Genomic DNA, 21388 nt, shown 5'->3' with positions numbered 1-21388 from the left:
CCAGCACTGATTGGCCAGAGTACGGAATTCGGCCAATCAGCGCTGGCCAATGCATCCCTATGGGAAAAAGTTTATCTCACAAAAATCACAATTACACACCCGATAGAGCCCCAAAAAGTTATTTTTAATAACATTCCCCCCTAAATAAAGGTTATCCCTAGCTATCCCTGCCTGTACAGCTATCCCTGTCTCATAGTCACAAAGTTCACATTCTCATATAACCCGGATTTGAAATCCACTATTCGTCTAAAATGGAGGTCACCTGATTTCGGCAGCCAATGACTTTTTCCAATTTTTTTCAATGCCCCCGGTGTCGTAGTTCCTGTCCCACCTCCCCTGCGCTGTTATTGGTGCAAAAAAGGCGCCAGGGAAGGTGGGAGGGGAATCGAATTTTGGCGCACTTTACCACGTGGTGTTCGATTCGATTCGAACATGGCGAACACCCTGATATCCGATCGAACATGTGTTCGATAGAACACTGTTCGCTCATCTCTAATAGTCAGTGATTTTCCTCAGTGACTGTGAGTCAATACTAGGAGTTGGCTAAAAACAAAGAACATTTCTATTATACCTGGTCTCAGTGTAGTCTCCACGTCTAATCACTGACCAAACACGACCGTGTGAAAGCAGCCTAATGCAAAGAGTGACCTAACAAGGAAGTGACTCGAGCATTGCCAGGGGTCCTGACACGTCACACAGGTGCTTCCCGGGCCACGCCCTCTAACACACCTGCTTAGACACCGCTACACATTCCCCTCGCAACTATGAAGGAGCCGGCGGCTGGAGGGCGGGGTTATTACCGGATGAGGAGGGGTTTGGATTGAGTTGAATGACGTCAGCACGCCGGCCGAGGCATGATTCGCTGAGTGACGAGAGTAGCGACGTCACGGTGTAAGGTTCCCGGAAGTGTCGTGTGTGACAGGGACAGGAGTGAGCACAGCCGCTGTATTTCCCTTCTCTCCCCGGTCCATAGTGCCGTGTACGGGGAGCGCCTTTGCTGTTGTGCCCCGCGGAGCTATACGGTGTATATCCTGTGACTGCCGCGGCGTGACCTCCACAGCTGGCATTAGCACCAGTGTCCCATCTACTGCCCGCAGACATGACCACACGCTCTGAGAGGGAGAAGGCCCAGAAGCTGAATGAACAACATCAGGCTATCCTGTCCCGGATGCTTCGGGAGGAGGACAACAAGTACTGCGCTGACTGCGAGGCGAAGGGTAAGCGTGCCCCGTGTACAGGTCCTCTATACACCCTTATGTATCTGCTGCCATCCCTGCCCCAGTGATGTGTGCCGGGTCTAGTACTACCCTCATGGTGCCCACTGGGCCTTGTACATAGTATTAGTCTCTATATACATTCCGGAAGTCTTACAGTGACGACGTCACCAGGTCTGTCCCAGGTATGTGTAGCTGAGGAATGTCAGGTGACTGGTCTATAGATGTGCTGTACTAAAACATGACATCACTGCTCTCCACTATAACTAGTGATTACAGTCGTCCTGTCACGTGACTGACATATGTGCTGCACTAGATTATGACATCACTGCTCTACACTATAGTGATTACAGCTGTCCTGTCACGTGACTCATATTCATTATACCTGCCATGTTGGAATGTCTTATGATGGCTATAAAGTTCAGTATAATACTATGGGCAGGAGTAATGGTCCCTTAGATGACCTTCTCCTGATGTCCGAATCTGTTATAAAGATCAATAACCTACAGTGTTGCCTGTCCAGGCCATGGGGAGCCAAGAACTGTTCACCTAGGTTATTTCTAAGTGATTAAACTGTGTTAAGGAATGATCTTCTATCGGTCGATCATCTCAGTAATGACAACCAAAGCTGTGAAATAGAAAATCTGTTATTGGAAGGTCTGTTCTAGGTAAAAGGGTGGTATTTTGGAGAGGTTTTACTGTATTTGGGCTTTGGCTTGTGTACATGTGTACCTTGCTCTAGAAGATTTTAAAGAGTATCTATTGCCTTTCCTGACAATTACTGTGATCTTCATGAGATACCAAATCTGGACAATGTTTCCTCACTAGTGTCCTTTGTTGTTCCACTTTAGAAATTTAAAGGGGACATTTTGTGTTCTCAGAGATGTGCGATATTCAGCTTTCCTGGTATGCACCCTGGCGCTGGAGATATTGGTAGTTTCGGCACGGATATCTCTCCACTGTCAGAAAGATTCTTAGAGGCTAGAGTCATTGCTGGACAGTGAGGAATGCCCCATACTCCCTCCCCCTTTCCAGAACATGTACTGTCAGTGTTCCTTACCGCCCAGCAATGACACTAGGCTGCAAGGCCTGTCTTTCTGACGGGTGAGGAATATCGGTGCTGAAACTAACGGCACTGATATCTCTATCACTGGGGCACATACTGAGAAAGTTGACGGTGTGCTGAATTCAGTGCACTGTTGGGTTTCTACTGTTATGTAATACCGCTTATCTCTGAGGACATGAAAGGTGATCTTTAATGAATAAATTGAGAACTGGATGTTACCATTCCTCTTGTCAAAGGGGTGTGCCTCTACATGGCTTGACACACTCAGCACACACTGGACATTGTTAGACTGTACAGGCATATCCATAAAAAAGATGATTCTCTGCATTTCCTCTTCAGTTTGTGGCCTGGAAGATATGTTTCTGTTCATACTACCGTAACATCCCCTACATACTACTGTTATTGGATTGGGAGGCGTTTTGGACCTGACTAACTCCCTGTAACTGGTGTCTGCGCGCGGTTATTTTTTTTTATTGGGTTAGATTATTAAAGTTTGGTGAATTTTACTACTGGCTGGTGAGTGCCCTGATTTTTTTTCTATTTTTTTGCACTATATTGGACTATTTGTTTAACAGTGAGCACCACCTGAATGCCAGATCATCTAGTTTGAGATCCAGTGATTTGGTGTATGTTCACACCCACAGAACGGTGCCGCTGCTTTTGAACTTTTTTTGCATTTAATTAGATTTCTGATGCAGTTTTGAAGCTGAAATGGATTGAAAAAGGAGGAAGTACACCTGATCCTGTGTGTGTGTGTGTGTGTGTGTGTGTGTGTGTGTGTGTGTGTGTGTGTGTGTGTTTTTTTTTTTTTTACACACAGGATTTTTGAAGCCAAAAACAAATCAGAAAACCAGATTGTGTAAACATGTCTTACGCTAGGTTCAAACCTGCGTTCTTCTTTCCGTTCTGTGCTTTCCGTCTTCTGCATGCCAGAAGACGGAAAGCACAGACCGGGTCCGGCGGTGAGCGTTTTATGCTCTCCGCCGCGAAACCGGATTTTTTTTTACCCGGTCACAGAGTACTGCATGTCCGACTCTGTGTCCGGATTATAAAACCCGGTTTTGCGGCGGAGAGCATAAAACGCTCACCGACGCTCACGGCCGGACTCCTGCAGATTTCCGTCTCCTGCCTCTGTTTTAGGCAGGAAACGGAAACCTGCATAACGGAGTTCACAACGCTGAACGAGCCCTTAGCTGTGCCTGTACATGGTGTGGCCTGGCCACATACACGCATTGTTGAACTGCACATGGACTACATACGCTTCCCCTGTACTTGCTCTACTCTCAGATCGCCAGTGTGCACCTGTTCTGGCTATCAGTGCTGTGGAGTCTAATAATGCTTCGAGTTACCGACCATGGCTGTTAAATAAAATGAATAATTTTTTAATATAATATATATTCTACATAAATAATTAGATTTATACTTTGTTGCATGTTTACTTTCATAGGAATTTGATGACTAGCTTTTGAATGAATCAGAAGAGCGTTACTGTTTGTGACTGGCTATGGCTATCAGCAATCTGTGAAGGAGTTGGAGTGGGAGCAAGTTTGAACTTTAGAAAAAGAGCAGTCAGTAGGTTCTGCATCCATGGTCGTATCCAATGACCACCAATCTAGACAACACAGTCACTTGATAGTTAGAGAAAACTTTAAAAATTTGTCTACAAATTCATAAATGGTTATGTTCGTGGGAATACCCCTTTAAATATTATGCTGTTATGTTCTTGCTGCACTGCTAGGAATGATATAAAACTGACATGAATCAGTGTTTCACTTAGAGATGCTAAAGACACAAGTGCCCCAAGCAATGGATGTTTCTCTCAATAAATCCAGTATACATTGTGCACCACCCTGAGGGTGCATTTACATGGTGCTCGTGGACGCAGTTTAAATTGCATTGGAAAAACCGCATCAATTGTTGATGCTGTTCTTGCTGCAGTTCTTCATTTTACAGGCGCAACATCGGAAAATAAATGTTTCATTTGTAATATTAAAGCAAGTGCACCAAATTATATATCCAAACTGCTTGCAGGTTTTTTTTCCAGTGCAGTTTTAATTGCGCCCAACTTCACTTTGTGAATACACCCTTGTCACACACAGATTTGGTGGGTTTTTTGCAATTTTTGTCGCAGTTTCTTAAGCCAGGTCCAGAAGTAGATTCAAAATTAAAGGGAAATATAAAGGGAGGACTTCTTGTTCCTGTTAAATCCACTTCTGACCTGTGCAAAAAATGCTGTTTAGTAACAGTTTGTGACACCAGCTTTTGGCTCCAAATATAATCTTCTAAAATAAAGGGGTTGTTCCATCAGGATGCCCTTCCTCAACGAAGTCCCCCATCTGCAGTAGTCAGTCATCTGACTGCTGAATAACTTGTAACACCATATGTTCAGGTGATGTTGAAGGGGAAGCTGCAGATGGTTACAGAGGGGATGTAGTATAAAATGCTCTCTGAAACCTATTGTGACCATGTAATGCAGTCCTGGTAAGTTCTCCAGACTAAGACCGATTGCACACGACCATGTGCTAACCGGCTGCCATGAATGAATGGCACAGGAGACACAGTGATATCATCCATGTACTGTCCGTGCTTCCACGGCCCCTTTCATTCAATAAATAGGAGCTGCAGAAGCATGGCCGCAACATCGGACTGGAATAGGCCCAGTTCCATATTCTGCGACCTGAACTCTCGGTCTGAACACGTGATCGAGTAATTCACGGTCGTGTGTACAGGCCCGTTCAGAATAATGGGTTTGTGTTCTATCTGGGAAAAACCTGGATGGCAAACTGACCATTCATATAGTGGTGTGCAAGGGGGCTTATAGTCCTTATTATACACTGAGCCACATATTGTAGAAACAGTGTTTGTGGAAGCCATTCTGTGTCTGTGACAGCTGGGAGCCTTGTGAAAATAACTATTGAGACTTGGCTGTAGCAGGCCTCAATAGTTACAGTGATTCTACCTGAGACTATATGCCATGGTTGTATTGCATTAGTGCACCAATTTAGTGTAAAATTGACCTATGCATTGTACTATATAACGAACGCCTGTGTCCACTGCACATGATATAATAATAATGTGAATAATATAAATGAAAGCTCCTACACCTACATTGTACAGCTCACAGTGACTCAGTTGTGATAAATCTTGGATCAGGATAGTTTTCTTCATCAGGTTGGAAACAGAAATGTTTCCATTCAGATAAGCAGAGATCTTGAACACACAGCACAAAGTCAACCAGAAAATAAACACTAGTTATATTATGCGATGAGATTGGTAATGTAGGTTTGTCTGTTAGAGGGTTGTTGCTTGTGGTTTTTTTTAATGATGCATTATGTGTCCAGCTATATCTTGGCTTCATTTACTGGGTCATGGAGAAATACAATGGTTCTGGTGCAGGAGTAAAATAGCCTCATGGCCGTGTGTCAGCCGCTGTTTGCAGGAAAATGCTAATGTTCCTTGTCACCAGCAGCTGTAGCCTGTTATTTGTGTTCACGGTTCTTATGGCAATGGCTATGTGATGTAAAAATAGTATCACAGCTGATGAACATTGGAGAAACGAAGGAAATTACATTACATATCAATGGCCAGTCCTGCTTTGTTCCTTTTTATCCTTCTTTTTTCCAGATGACTCTCTATCATGTGCATTTGTATATATGATCTGTTATATTGTATTTATCATAGCCAGGCAACATACCTAGAAATTGGCTGCTGACATTGTCTTGACTTCTGTTGAAGTCTATGGGTTGCCCCTTTAGCAGTAATAAAATAAAAAATAAAAAAAAATGCAGAAAATGAACTTTTTAGCAGGTAACTGTCTCCCAAGTTCTGCTCTATTTTCTGTATCTTCTGCTATTTTCCTAGTGGCAGGATATCTCGCTACAGCTGAGATTAACCCCATACAGTTTTTTTACAGTAGCTTCATTACTAAAAGTATCACAGTTACTGTATATTATTGGTGACCATTCTTACAGATTGTCTGGTTTAGAAACTCATTGCCAAGTGCCCGCAGCATTCTTTTGGTTTTTCTGTTCCATCAGAATGGACGCTAAAAACAGATCCATTATTTTCCCTTATCCCACGGCAACTGCGGAGAGAGGATCTGCCTCAGGGGCAAGGAAACTATAGGATAAAAGTAAGGTGGAGACTTTGCCACCCCCCAAATCAGTAGTTTCCTGTCCCTGGAGTAGGGAGACCTACTTGGGCGCTGTCCAGCCATCTACAGTGGCTTGCAAAAGCATTGAAGGTTTTCTCATTTTTTCATTTTACAACCACAGACGTAAATGTATTTTAAGTGACAGACCAACACAAAGTGGCAGATAATTGTAAAGTGGAGGGAAAATGATACACGGTTTTCCCTATATCAATACAATGTAGAGCCACCTTTCACTGCAGTTACAGCTGCAAGTCTTTTGGGGTATGTCTGTATCAGCTTTGCACATCTAGAGACTGAGATTTTTTTTCCCTTATTCTTTGGAAAATGTCTCAAGCTCAGCCAGATTGGATGGAGAGCGTCTGTGAACAGCAATTTTCATGTTTTGCCACAGTTGCTCAATGGGATTTTGGTCTGGACTCTGACTGGGCCATTCTAACGCGTGAATATTCTGTGATCTAAACCATTCCACTATAGCTCTGACTGTATGTTAACAGCCATTGTCTTCCCGGAAGGTGAATCCCCTTCACAGTCTCAAGTCTTCTGCAACCTCCAACAGGTTTTCTTCCAGGATTGCCCTGGTATATAGCTCCATCCATCTTCCCATCAACTCTGACCAGCTTCCCTGTCCCTTCTGAAGAAAAGCCTCCCCTAGCATGATGCTGCCACCACCTCCTTTTAGCAAATTAAAAAAAAACCCAGCTAATATAAATATCATACTCTGCTGATGGTTCGGGGAAACCCAGACTCATGGTATAGGCATTGTCCCTCATGCTGCTCCCTTTTTCCAAGATTGTTTGTTTAGGAAATGTCATTTTGCTTAGAAGTCTTGCAGATGTCAGAAAAAAGTGGATAAAAAGGCCTGATACATACACTATTGTACAATAGAAACTTAGTGGACCGGACCCCATAGTATTTGGAGGGGTCCATCGAAATTCTTTTGTATCCATAAATGATGGATCTGTTCACTTTGGGATTTCAATTTTTGTATGCCTGTAATGAAATAGAAATGAATTTAGGCTATATTTACATCTTCATTGTAAATATAGATGTATAGATTCATATAGCTGATCTTTACTCAAGAACGTGTTGTATATACATTTATATATCACTTCACTTCATTCTGTATAGGGAAATGACTAAAATTACTACATATGCTCCACGTGTGCTACTTGGAATGTACTTGGGTAGCCTGGTTACCAGAAGTCTGCTGAACCGGTTTATCAAGATCAGAGAGGAATCTTAAGAACCGTGTAAGAGTGGTCAGAAAGTGCCATGTCACTGGCAGTATACTTGTCTGTGGTCTTAAGTGAAGCTTCACATGTTACGAAATGTTCATGTGCATCAAAGCTTTGTACTGCATGTTACTGGGCCATATTTCATAACTGTCTAAAACGATTATTGATAGTAACCAATCACAGTGCAGTTTTCATTTGTCAAGAGCAAAATATGAAAACTGAGCTGTGATTGGTGGCTATGGGCAATAAAGACCATTTTAGAGGTCTCCATTGTGCCATTTTGCAAACTGTATCAAAGAAAGAATATGGACTCCTAAATATTGCTGTATTCATGAGGGAAATGCTTCACCCCTCTCCACTTAAGCTAACAAACTGCTGAATATGCTTTACAAGGAGTCTGACCACAGTTTTGTCCATGTAACCGGGAGCTGTAGAGTCTTGTATATGAATGCTTTTGAGTATGCTACTATCAGAATCCCTGGCCAAAAAACCCCCAAAACATTTATTTCCACACTAGTACCATCTGCTCCCGGTCTCCGTTCTGCAGGTTTCCGTTTCCTGCACAAAACTGGCGGCATCTTTCAAACCCATTTAATCGAATGGGTTTGAAAAGTGTCCGGCCGTGAGAGCCGGTGAGCGTTTTTATGCTCTCCGCGGCGAAACAGGTTTTTTTTTTTTTTTTTTAACCGGACACAGAATCGGACATGCAGTACTCTGTGTCCAGTTTAAAAAAACTGTTTTGCCGTGGAGAGCATAAAACGCTCACCGGAACTCACGGCCGGACGCATGACAGGTTTCCGTCTTCTGCATGCTGAAGACGAAAACCTGATAATTGAGACCTGAACGCTGGTGTGAACCCAGGGTGTATTCACACAGAGGAACACGTGGCAGATACCTTCCAGAATAAATAAGCGTCCTGCTTCATCTTGCCGCTGATTCTGTTACTTGAGACTCCTTTCCGACCCAACCCATTCATCCGGGCCTAATCGGCATCTGACTGATGAAGAATTCCTCTTGTACCTTAAATGTTATGGATGTGGCCCTCACTCTGAAGTGCTCCACAATTGAGCTGTCCCAGAGCTTCTCCTTTCTGCTGTGATTTGTTGTAAACAAAAAAGGGAGGGCAAAATGTGTAACTTTATTTTCTTGCAGCATCAGGACCATAAGGAGGAGCAGTGCCAGAGCCCTGCAAAATGACCTCCAGCAGGCTACTAAAATCCATGTGTTTATTCAAACTGTCAGAAACAGACTCCATGAGGGTGGGATGAGGGACCAATGTCCACAAGTGTGTGTTGTATTTACACCCCAACACTGTACAGGGCAATTTGCCAGATCGCCAAGATTGACAGGTTCACAATGAGCACATTTGACAGAGTCTGGAGATGTTGTGGAGAATGTTCTGCCGCCTGCAATATCCTGCCACATGACTGGTTTAGCAGTGGGTACTAGCACCAATATCTCTTCACTGTCACAAGGATGTTCCTCACAGCTCACCATCATCGCTGGGCTGTGTCAGAATATAATGACTCCAGGAAAATCATTTATTTTCATAAAGTGATGTTTTATTTGTAAAAGCGGTAAAGCATAATAAAAAACCAATTGAAATATGGTATCGCCATAATCGTACTGACCTGCCAGACAAGGCTGCCATGTCATTTTTAATGAAGAGTTAACACAGTAAAAACAAGATGCAAAAAATTATTATAGAACTATTTCACATGGCCCCCCCCAAAGGTAAATAAAAGCTAATGATAACATATGTACCCCCAAATGGTGGCAAATGAATCCACTAATAAATGAAATAATCCAGTTGTTTCTCAAATGGTGAAATGTTTAAAATAGTAAAGTTTTATTGATATACACTAAAATCATAATCCCAGGTGTACAGGGTGTCCGGAAAGTGAGTACGCAAAATGTAAGGGTGGCCTTTAGCCGGTATATGAAGCGTTTTTTATTAATGAACAGGTGACGGAAATGCACCATTGTGGCGCTGAAGGTAGACCGAGATGTCTGTTTCCTATCACTCACTGCGCCATGTGAAAGAAGAAACAAAGAAGAGAAAGTGCGTTAATGGGAAATCAGTTTAATCACTGTTACTTATTTACAAGCATTTACATCCTTGTGAATTGTTGCATGGCTTATGTCTGAAAGTGAACACGCTTACATTCACTGTGTCGGTCTACCAGCAGCGCTGCCATGGTGCATTTCCGGTCACATGTTCATTAATAAAAACCTCTTCATATAGCGGCTAAAGTCTACCTTTTCATTTTGTGTACTTACTTTCCGGACACCCTGACGTCACTCCAAATTACCTTGTTCCAGAAGTTTTGAGGCTTGTCTTTGTGCTGCTTGGCGTCATAAAGGCGAGATTCTTTGTGGCATTTGATCAGTGATGGTTTTCTTCTGACAACTCAACCATGCAGCCTATTTTTCTTCAAGTGCCTCCTTATTGTGCATCATGAAACAGCCACACCGATAGTTTTCAGAGAGTCCTGGATTTCAGCTGATGTTATGGGTGGGTTTTTCTTTGTATCCTGAGCAATTTTCTGGGCAGTTGTGGATGAAATATTAGTTGGTCTACCTGACCGTGGTTTGGTTTTTACAGAGCCCCTGAGTTTCCATTTGTGAATCACAGTTTGGACACGGCTGGCATTATCTATTCCTTGGATATCTTTTTGTATCCCTTTTCTGTTTTATTTAGTTACACTACCTTTTCTCATAGATCCGTGGACAACTGTCTCAACGTCTGGGCATGTTATCAGGCCAAAATCACCAGGGTATATGAACTTTAGAACAGGGTCATTTTGATGTTTTTGGTTGTCATTATGATTTGAGAAGAGAAAACTCAGAAGTTTGACAATAAATGGCTTCAACCAACCACTAACCATGAGTGGAGAGAGAGTTTTTTTTTGTGTTAGGGGGCGTTCAAACTACCGTCGGTGTCCGACATGTAGTGTCCGCTCCTAGTGTCCGCTCAAAATCTGTCACGGACACTAGGAGCGGACACTAGATGTGTCCGCGACACCTGTCATTCACTTTAATGGGCATCGGGTGCGTTCTTTTGCACTCCGTGCCCGTCCTTCTCTGTCCGCAAGAGAAGATGTCCGACTTCTCAAGCGGACAGAAAAACCCTTCATGCAGGGTTCCTCTGTCCGCTTGAGAAGTCGGACATCTTCTCTTGCGGACAGGAAAGGACGGGCACGGAGTGCAAAAGAACGCACCCGATGCCCATTAAAGTGAATGACAGGTGTCGCGGACACATCTAGTTGTCCGCTCCTAGTGTCCGTGACAGATTTTGAGCGGACACTAGGAGCGGACACTACATGTCGGACACCGATGGTAGTGTGAACGCTCCCTTATCATTCATATTCTCTGAAAAAAGGCCAAAAAACAAAAAATCGGCCAGGTATGTAAACTTTTTAGCACAACTGTATTTGGCAAACATACGTTGAGCTAATTGTTTTGTCCTTTTCGATGCCTTTAAATTAGAGACGTTTTCTATGCTTTCTTAATATCTACTGTGAGCTAAGCCTGGTGAAGGTGACATTGTTAAGCCATTGCAGAATATTGCTCTTTAACATAAGCAATGTGCACAGTACAGCCACAAATGTTACCAGAACCCTTGGGGATTAATTATTTAAGACCAGTCTGCTTACTTATCAATTGTCTGCGCTTTCTTTAGACCTCATTAACCATTGGAGTGGAAAACACAGGCGCGATGTGATTTGACTTCAGACAAGGACACTGTATCTACAGTTTTGCTTTAAAGTCTATTCCCATAGACAAAACCAATATATCATGTATGCAGAAAAAGTTACTTCAAGCATTAGCAGTGGTACAAGATGAATGTACTGTATTTTTGATGAAATGCTTTCCTGCAGTGACTTACACTGTGATAGGAAGATAGCGTCCTCTAGGGAAGGAATATAGTGCCAGTTTGTAGCATGTGCCATAAAAAAAACCTATTTGAGATCATAGTAACCATTGTGATACCACATGGGTATGGTGGGCTTTAGTTTCACATAAAATCAAACAAAAACCTTTGGGGACAAAACCCAGTAGACTGCACCACAGGGGCATCAGTTCAACAAGGATCTTTTATTCTAAACTTCAGCTTATATTTGCTATATGTTGAAAATCCTAGTAATGTTTTTTTTCTACCTGACTGCTCTGTGGCTCAGGACATAAGGGAATTTCTAAGGTTGTGAGTTGAGTATGGCACAGATGTGCCACCATTGTAACATTCAGAAACCTCTGTTGACTTTACAGAAGCAGCTGGATGGTGTGTGTCTTAGCTCAGCAGCCTCCTTAATATAGACGTGGACAGACCCAGAAAGAAGTGGAATCCATAATACAGATGAATATGGCATTCACCACGTCATTTGTGTCTTCAGAGTGCTTAGTAGTTCAGTTTATAGTTCACATCTGCCCTCTTGTGGAAAGCTGTAGTATTGCTTGAGCTACTTTACATAGATTCATGTTTCCATGATCTTTTTTTTTTCTTTCTGTTTTGGTTACACTCTTGGTTTTGGCTGGTAAACTTTGATAAAATAAATATTGACTCATGTGAATAGTGCGTTAGTTGCATCATGGTTGGGGGATCAATTCCTTGGCGTGTAAGGCAAGGGCCCCATGTTGCAGAAAAGCTGTATTATTCTTAATTTTTTTTTTTTTTGACACATTATCTTCTTTTTTTTTTTTCTTTTTTTTTTTTTTTTTTTGAGGTGAACCAGGAATGGCTTCAAAGTGAACGGGAAATATAAAGGGAGCACTTATACTTTTTCCCTTCTGCTCAATCCACACTTGTTAAATTATTGCAATGAAAACTGTGGACAAACACTGTTTCTATCCTGTAGAGAATAGTATAAACTCTTGTATGGAATGTTAAAGGGGTTATCCACTTTTTTAATAGTGTCCTATCTTTAGTATAGGAGATCAGCATTGTATATGTGGTGGTCTGCTAGCTGAAACCCCTTCAGATCATCTGTTTAATTTGCCAGGAGCTGTTCTGCTCGTGCACCATACAATATGGAGCGGTGGCCTTTGGTACATTGCAGGCTGTGGGGCAGTGCTGCAGTACCAATTGCCGCTGGTACAATATGTACAGTGAGGGTGCAGAACCAATTCCCAGGGTCCCGGGTGTCTGAGTCCCCATAGGTATAATAATAATGGCCAATCCTAAGGATAGGCCATCTGTGTTACAAAGTACATTTTGTAACATGCCTTTGGAAATGTGCCTTACTGCTTTAACTGTATTCTCTCCACTAGGTGGGAGTGTAAGATTCAATAAAGGGATTAGATGCTTATTCTGCTACGGTTCTCAATAACTCCTGCTAAATGCTTTTCCATTTACCTTTTTATACGTTACTATTAAAGCAGCAGAAGCTAATATTAGTAAGCATTTCCTTTTTTATTCTTTTAATTATTCATTTATCCAAACACAATAACAAGAATTTGAAATGCCATAACTTTACCATGTAATGCATGTGAAGAGCTCCAACGCACGTTTCTCCTAAACTGGCTTCTTCAGGGAGAACCATGCATTACATGGTAAAGTCATGGCATTTCAAATTCTTGTTATTGTGTCACTATAGGGTGTCAATTTGCATCTTCATTACTTTGCAATATTACTTACTATAGTCCAGCCTTGTTCATGGTAACATTATGGTAGTGGCTTTCTACATTTAAAATATCAGTCATTGCATTTATATTGCCCCTATTGTTGTGAATTGTGTCATTATATACCATACTTACCTGTATGCTGGTCCATTTGTATATGTTTTTCCTTCTTTTCTTTTTTCTATTGGACATCTGTGTTTTACCATTTTTGTTAATACAGTTTGGACAGATTTTTAATATTCATTGTGGTAGTCTTGCCTTTTTGTTGGCAAAAGAACAATCAGTTTCTCATTAGTCTACCCTATTGCATGCCCTATGTTTATATATAGTGTGTCACATAGTATGTGATGGAGCATTACTACACATCCTTTGCGTTTAGCTTATAACACTGCATTGTTTGTATGTTCATTTTCCTCCTTTACTATGAGTTTTCTGTCAGTGTGAGATTAGGCTTCCCTTTAGGTGGGAAGGTGGTTTGGTGAGTGATACACACTAGATTTGACTTTCTTGCTTCAGTAGAAGGGAGGTATTGAAAGTGCAGTAACTTCTCCAGATAAGTGTGAAACAAGATGTGCCAAATGTACCAAACCTTGTATGACATTTAATACATATGGAGCAGATTATAGCAATGTAATAATTCTTAATTTCACTAATGATAAATCCTTCTCTATTTATCTTTCCTATTCAGAACTTGGTGTTTGCTAGAAGGCATTGACCCCTGTACCAGTTGGTCACTTAGTATTGTATTTTTTTGTGTACTGTATGTAAACCCTCAAATGTACAGCACCATAGAATTAATGGTGCTCTATAAATAAATAATTATTAATAATACATTTATAATTAGAGGGGAGCAGGGGTCTAAGTTGGGCTGTGGGAAAATAAAGGAGTCGGATTTGGTGTTTTGCTTATTGCAAAGCTTTTTGAATGGTTTATGTGGTTCACCTCTGTAGGAGAATCTGTATGTTTACCACTTTGTTTTCCTTTTTCATCTCAACTATATTTGACTTTTAGACTCTTTGGCAAGTTAATTTCTGCAGCATGGGCAGTGTGCGGAGACTGATTATAGCAATGCACAATTCCCACATCAATTAGCTAAAGTTCACTGCTAGTCATCAAGATCAAAATGTTACCTATATTTACATGGCATTCCTAAGGAAGCAGCTTGTTTACATAGTAGTATCGCTTTTTCATCAGTGAATACATATTTTTTTGCAAGTATTTAATAATAAAATATGGAGATTTTTTTTTTTTGTATTTTTCTAAAAACAAGTTTCAGCCATTTACAAAGGTCCCTTTTTACATCTTAGACCCCCTTTGCAGAACTGATTTTGCAGCCGATTCCCCCCCCCCAAAAAAAAAAATCAGACACCGAGCAGGACCCTGAAAAAATAAACCTAATCTGCAGCAAGAATGAGTAGTATGTGGCTTGAGACTCCCCAATGATTAAGGCCTTCTCTGTGGTGGAAGGCCACGACATAATGCAGATGCTCTTTTCTTCATTTTCCGACATCTGAACAGGCCCTTATCTTTAGTTTTATATCTGAGATATACTGCATGTTGTAAGGTTTACATGATTAGATGTCCGCAGTAGGCTGTAACTTATGCTGCTATATAGGTATACATTACCACTAGGCTTCTGTTAAATTTACCAGGTTAATGTGTATGTTTTAATTGTGCGTTTGCGTATTAAAGCCCAGCACGCTACACTTTGCGAGATATGTATTACAGTGTGAGCATGTTAAGCTATATTGCCTCACCCTCTTGGAGTTTATAAGATTTCAGTGTTTCCATTAGTCAGTCCAGTATGTATTACTCTGAGCTGATCCATCATAATAACCACTTTGGTCTTGTAATTTTTCTTCCCTTTTGATCTTAGAAATAGGAATCCATCTTAATTAAATATTCATTGACTTTGCTGAATTATTATGCATTTAACACTGTGAGAAAATGTGAATATCACCTCAACTGAGTCTAATATGGAATGGCACTACAAGCCTTCTCTATAGGAAAAAATCTGAAAGAAAAGTGTCTGCATGGAACAATGTCAACCAAAAAGATGGCGTCTGCCACCACCGAAATCTCTTCTGAACCACATCAGTACTGTTGTGTGTCTGTGTCTGCTGTTTTACCTGTGGTTACTGCACATTGGTATATGTCAGTCATTGTTTGGGGGTTCTGGCAGGAGTAGCCACTCCACAGGGGCTTCATATAGCTTATACAGATAAAAGTGGGATTGCTTGGCAAGATTTCACAAAGACAAAAAAAATGGTATGTTCTCTGTTACTAATGTCAATCTTCATCACCCCCAGGCCAGCGGAAGTGCTCACCTCCTCATAAAACGCACACATTCTGTCGGACTGTGCGCTGGAGGGGAAATGTATGGCCACTCATGGCTCGTGTATGCTGTCCCACAGATTTCTGGCCTAATCTATGATAAATCTGCTGAGGCTCCACTTCCTGCCCTCCCTTATCACATCCCCTTTCCAGAGTAGTGGCTAAGGCGCGGCAGAAGTGATAAATATATAATATTTATTTTTAAGATTTCTGCCTTTTGACGAACAAGGCTCATTGTAAGTTTTGCTAGACACTGATGTTAATGCAGTTACAAGTTTTGTTTTTTTGTTTCTTTTTAAATAACCTTTTAATGCATAGAAATGACCCTTTCATCATCTAGGCAGAGCAGATGGTCTGAGCTCCACATTACAGGGACGAGTGAAAGGAGATAAGTCCTATAAAAAGCATATCTAATTGAAGAGATATGGTAGGCAGATATGTATAAATGAATCTATTAGACTTCAGCAGCTGCATGTCTCACATTGACGTGCAGCACGTAGAACGCCGGAAGATTTCTACTGATAGGAGAATGTCTTGTCTCCAGTCAGCTAATATAATAAACCCTTATATAATGAGCTAAATTAATATACATTGGTAATTTTCACAGTGGTAAAAGGGCATCTAGAGCGTGCAAGAAGTTTTTTCAAGTACGGTAATAAAAGCAGTTTGACAATTTACTAAAGTGAATATTCTGTGATCTGTGTCGAGGCTACACAGAAAATGAAGCGTTACACTGCTCACCTGACATTATGAACAGCTCCCTCTGGAGGATGGAGCACGCTACAGCACTTTACTAGAGAGTCTGTTTTTATAGCACTAGTAGTTGTCAGAGGCAGACAACCCCTTAGGAAAAAGATTTTTACGACCCATCTCACAGAAAGGGACTGTACAAACGAGACAAGCACCCACAGCCATATCCTGTATGCAGAACGACACGATTCATAGAAATCTGAGGAGAGGAAAAGAAAGGTGACGGAGCAGCTAAATTTAGTCAAAAGCAGAAAGAAACAGACGTCCTGTAGCAGATAACCTTTTCCGCCTTGTGAACAATAATGTGCGACTAGCCGCAACAGGATGTGCTACTAGCTAGTGGGGTGGGGGAAAGGGAGCAGCTCCCATTGAATTCTTCTTTTTTTTTTTTTTTTTTTTTTCTTCAATGTCCCACTAGGGGAACTGAACCAGTGATGCACTGATTGCTGGTTCAGTACTATAGACTACAATACATGTGAATTACAGTCTATAGAGGAAGTCATAGGCTAACTTCCTCACTTCCTGACAGGATCAACCAGGTAGTGGGGACTCTAGGCAGCCTGGGGTCACTGGCTAGACCCCAGGCTCCAGAAAATACATGGGGAATATGGGCATTTAGCATGACGGAACCCCCTAGATGCCGCAGTCATGATTGGCCTTGACATCCAAGGGGTTAAAACCCCTGATCGGAGCTCGGCTCTGTTTGGAGGTTAAGGAGCAGGGGGTTAGCTGTCAGTTACAGCTAACACCCATTCCTGATTCTGTCCGTAGCATCCACATAGAAACCAAGATGGTGGTCACTATTGACCGTGCCATCTAAGGGTTAAACGGCGGGGATTGGTGTTATCACCGTCCCTGCTTTTGCAGCAGGAGACTGGCTGTCAGATACAGCTGGGCTTCATGGGGATCGCATGGGCACTGCTTCTCAGCGCACTCCATCACATTCATGAACCTGTACGTGGGGATGTGGGAACTACCCACATTCCCTGACGTAAATGTACATGAAAATGCGCTGAGGGGTTAAATAAATCACAACTACAATAATATAAAGGGTAAAAAAGGATGTGTAAAAAGTGTGTATGAGTGAGGAATGTGACAGAAAAAGCTGAAAGAAATGAACATAAAACTGTATGTAAGGTATGAGGGGGTGTCACATGTGCCTTCAAATTTTAAAGGGTTGCCTAGGAATTTCAAAAGTTGGGGGGAGGGGGGGGACTGGAAAAGGTGAAACAACAAAAAAAAAAAAAACCTGACTCCTGAAATTTTTGGACAACTCCTTGTTAAGGACCTAATGGTCAGTGTGAAGACTATTTATTATTGATGATGGGTTCTCTTTTAGTTGCATCTTTCTGGTGTCACATTTTACCTTAACTCTTTATAGATCTGCATTCTTTTATATTCTGTGTGCTATTTCTACAAAGTCTCATGGTGCATCTAAGATGATGACCTGCTGGACTTTATAACCACTTTTCTTCCGTTATGTTTGTCACTTGGGCTTTGAACATCGCTATGCGCTAAGACTGCATGCATAGAATAATTGTCATATATTTGTTGCTTTGAATAAACCTTGGCTGTCGTGACTTGAAGGCTAATCTCTACTAGTGTTCCAGCATTCTTTTACCTCAGAAACTAGCGTACTCACAGTGGACCAAAGCTTGCATAGTAATCTCAAGACAAACTGATAGATGGTCTCTTGTGTAGCTGCTCATTTGTACTTTACAGCATTTCTTAGTGAGAGAGACTTTGTTTTGTGATCTTATTAGACAAGATGTTTTTGTTTTTTGTTTTTTCCTTTTTGTATTTGTATATTTTTTTTTTTATTTTTTTTTGAGTCAATTTAAAGTTTATGGACCGAAAATTAGAATTTGATTATCTTTATTTTCTAGCAAGCCTAGTCTGCTGCAGGAGGAGGGAAAGATGTTCAGCTTTTAGAGCAATGCACCTTGGGGGATGGCTGTGCTCAATAGCAGATTGTCTCAGCAGGGATACTTCTCTGCCTCGGAAACCTGTGCAAATGATCAATTGTCTACTGTATTGCAGTAAAAAATAACTTTTGTCATGCAGCAGTCATGTTTACAGGTAAATAATATTCAATATGTGTGATTTCTATAAAATTTACTTTATAGTGGTGGTAGCTTTTGGGAATTATAAATATAATAATTTATAAAATCTTAATAAAATCTGTAAAAGGGAAGTAAAATCAGCTCAAATGCATAAAAAGATAGGTTGCTATGGAAAGCAAAACAACCCCAAAAATTCTTAGGAAAAAAATATGTATGTATATATTATTTCTATAAACATCCAAACAGGTAGGTTCCCTCAAATAATGATGATGGAGAGTTGGTCACCAAGAATCAAGAAACCATAGAGCTACTAAATGAGCCATTTAGCTCGGTGTATACAGAAGAGGAGGGAGTAGTTTGTGTCACCAATGCGGGTAAGGGGGCGTTGACACTTGCACCCAGTGCCACTCCGCTTGGTTTCCGTCCTCCGCCCCAAGAAACTGGACAGGGGCAAGGAAACCCGGCTGTCAGCTTTAAAACCCATTCATTTGAATGAGTTTTTAAAGGTTGCTATGGGCAACAAGGACGGTGGTGTTCTGTATTGTTGTTCTTTTTTTATTTTTAAAGTTACTGTTTGTTAACTCTTGTACCTTTAGTCTTTTCATTGTACGTTTCTTTCAGGGGTGTTATTTTGTAGAGTACATGTCTATATGCTAACCCAACTCATTAGTTCCCTTGGTAAAGTTTGTTCTTAACTTATTCTTATTCATGATGGTCCTTGGGACAAATAGACTTGGTTTACAGTTTGGTAAGATATTGCTCTATTTTCTACTTAGTCTGAAAGGAAAACTTATATTTGTGCCACCTACATTAGAGGTTTTCCCAACTCGCCTGTTCACCAACTTGCAGCCTGTATGCTCTGTTCACTTCCTGGTTTTCTCAGTAAATTGGTGGGTGGGGTTTCACTTGCTATCTCACAGGCAAAGCCAGCTCTTCTAGCTCTCTTCATAGCAGTATGTTTGTAGTCCGTAATGAGGGATGGTTGTAAATAAATTAGTACAGTATCACTGGAAGATACACAATATGAAGCTGATGTAGCAGAGCTGGATTTGATGGGTAATGAGAATCCCAAACTACATGCTACAGGACCACGAGTACACAGTAAGTAAGCGGCCATTTTCTTGTGGCCTGTGGGCATGCAAAGTCGGCTCTGCCCGAGGCCTAGAAGTTTGACTGCCTGCACCAGAAGAAGATGCGTGAAGACCTCGTTCCTGAAGAAGATGGAGGCGGCGCTGGAGAGTTCTCTCGCAGCATTGGGGATGCCCCCAGTGCTGTTTGAGCGCTGGGGCCCACCCTCAGTGCTGCGTGAGAACTCATTTGCATACTGACAAAAACCGGAGAAGACATCTAAAAGGTAGGAGGAGAATAGCCTGCCCTAAGGCTATTCCTATGTGCCAACAAGAAAAAAAGTGTTTTAATGGTAGAATCCCTTTAAATCCACATAAGCTAGCAATATAGATAGGATCTTTGCGGTGGGACAACCCCTTTAAGGTTTATTTTTTGCAACATTCGTAATAAAACCAGATATTTTGTCCATACCTACACTGTGTACATGTGTTGTAATTTTATTGTGCACAGATGGTCAGGTGCTTAAATTGCAATTCTGTTTCCAGTAATTATATTTTACATAACGTGCTCATGAAAAGTGAGCCTTTGCTTTTCTTTAAGGTTCATATTGAAGCGAGAAATGAAAGAGAAAATCGCTTTTTATTTCCTCACCCTCTCCTACATATTAAACAATTCATGCAAATATGTCATGCACAGTTTTACAATTAAGAACAAAAGCCTCCTATGTAAATGAAAACTGTTTCTAAATGCCATTATTAGACTCAGAACAGGGAGTGTTCAACCATATTATTTGGATATTGGCTATAACTATAAGTACTCTGTGTTACCTTGTGTCTTGTGCACCTCAACTAGTTAAACAGACCTATGCTTTGTTCTAGTAAAAGGCTAAACAAACGTATCCATATTAAAACATGTGGTTCACCTGAAACACAGCTTTTTTGTTGCAGATTTTGTGGTGGTTTTTTTTTTTTTTTTTTTTTTTTGAACCAAAGCCAAAAATGGGGAATGTTATAGGAAGCTCTTATGCTTCCTACAGTCACATAGTTCACAGTCTCCTATGACCCGGATATTAAATCCACTGTTCGTATAAATTGGAGGTCACTTGATTTAGCCAGCCAATTACTTTTTCCGTTTTTTTTTTTTTTTTTTTTTTATGCCTCTGTTGTTGTAGTTCCTGTCCCACCTCCCCTGCGCAGTCATTGGTGCAAAAAAAAGCGCCAGGGACATCCAGTATAATATTTTGAGGTAACTGATGTTCTAGTAACACAGCCGAGTGCCGTTGACTTATTGCGTCACATTGAGCATATATATATACAGTATAATATGGTGCAGAGTGGGAAGTCATACATTTCAGTCTTGAGAAATGGGTCTCTGTTTTAGGATATGTCCTGACGAGGTTAATAGAGCCATTGAAGATATTTACTCAACCGTTGCACTTTAAAGATGGATATTTAATGTTCACTGGTTAACCCAGACGTGAAGTGTTGACCAGAAAAGCATGTTATAGTTTGCGCTGTTATTTGTGTAATGCTTTCTGACCTATCCTTTATAGTGTCAGCATAATGTTCCGTACAGTAAGTGCACTTATCAGTCGCAGAGATATCTTTGTGAATTTACTTAAGGTATTTTGTTCCTGAAAGTTGTCAAGTGACCCGCTCGACTGTTTCTCTTCATCATCCCTTCTAAAACACTTTACACATTGCTACATCTGTGTTTTGTAGCCCACATGGGATTTTCTTTGAAGTAAATTTAAAAATATTTTAAAGACCCAGCCGGGGTGTGCAAGATGGGAAATAAACAATCCAGCGGTTGTCATCTTCACTTATCAATCTCCACCCCTTGCAGAGTTATTTATGAGTTGCTGCTGTTCTGCAGTGGCTAGAGTA

The 21388-nt window shown here is 41.1% G+C and overlaps 1 protein-coding gene across 2 annotated transcripts in view; it reads left to right on the top strand.

Annotated features, from left to right (window-relative positions):
• Positions 1–840: 840 nt before the first annotated feature.
• Positions 841–21388, top strand: part of SMAP1 (small ArfGAP 1) — a 151994-nt gene continuing 131446 nt past the window's right edge. The window contains exon 1 of one of the 2 annotated variants that reach the window (XM_075268358.1): positions 841–1217. In XM_075268358.1, coding sequence (XP_075124459.1) covers positions 1100–1217 — 118 coding nt within the window. In that variant the 5' untranslated portion in view covers positions 841–1099. The remainder of the gene's footprint in view (positions 1218–21388) is intronic. The other variant, XM_075268359.1, reaches the window with a different exon arrangement.

The sequence above is a fragment of the Leptodactylus fuscus genome, chromosome 3 (genome assembly GCF_031893055.1).
Source record: "Leptodactylus fuscus isolate aLepFus1 chromosome 3, aLepFus1.hap2, whole genome shotgun sequence".
NCBI classification, from domain to species: Eukaryota; Metazoa; Chordata; class Amphibia; order Anura; family Leptodactylidae; genus Leptodactylus; species Leptodactylus fuscus.
This window is presented reverse-complemented; position numbering and strand designations above follow the sequence as displayed.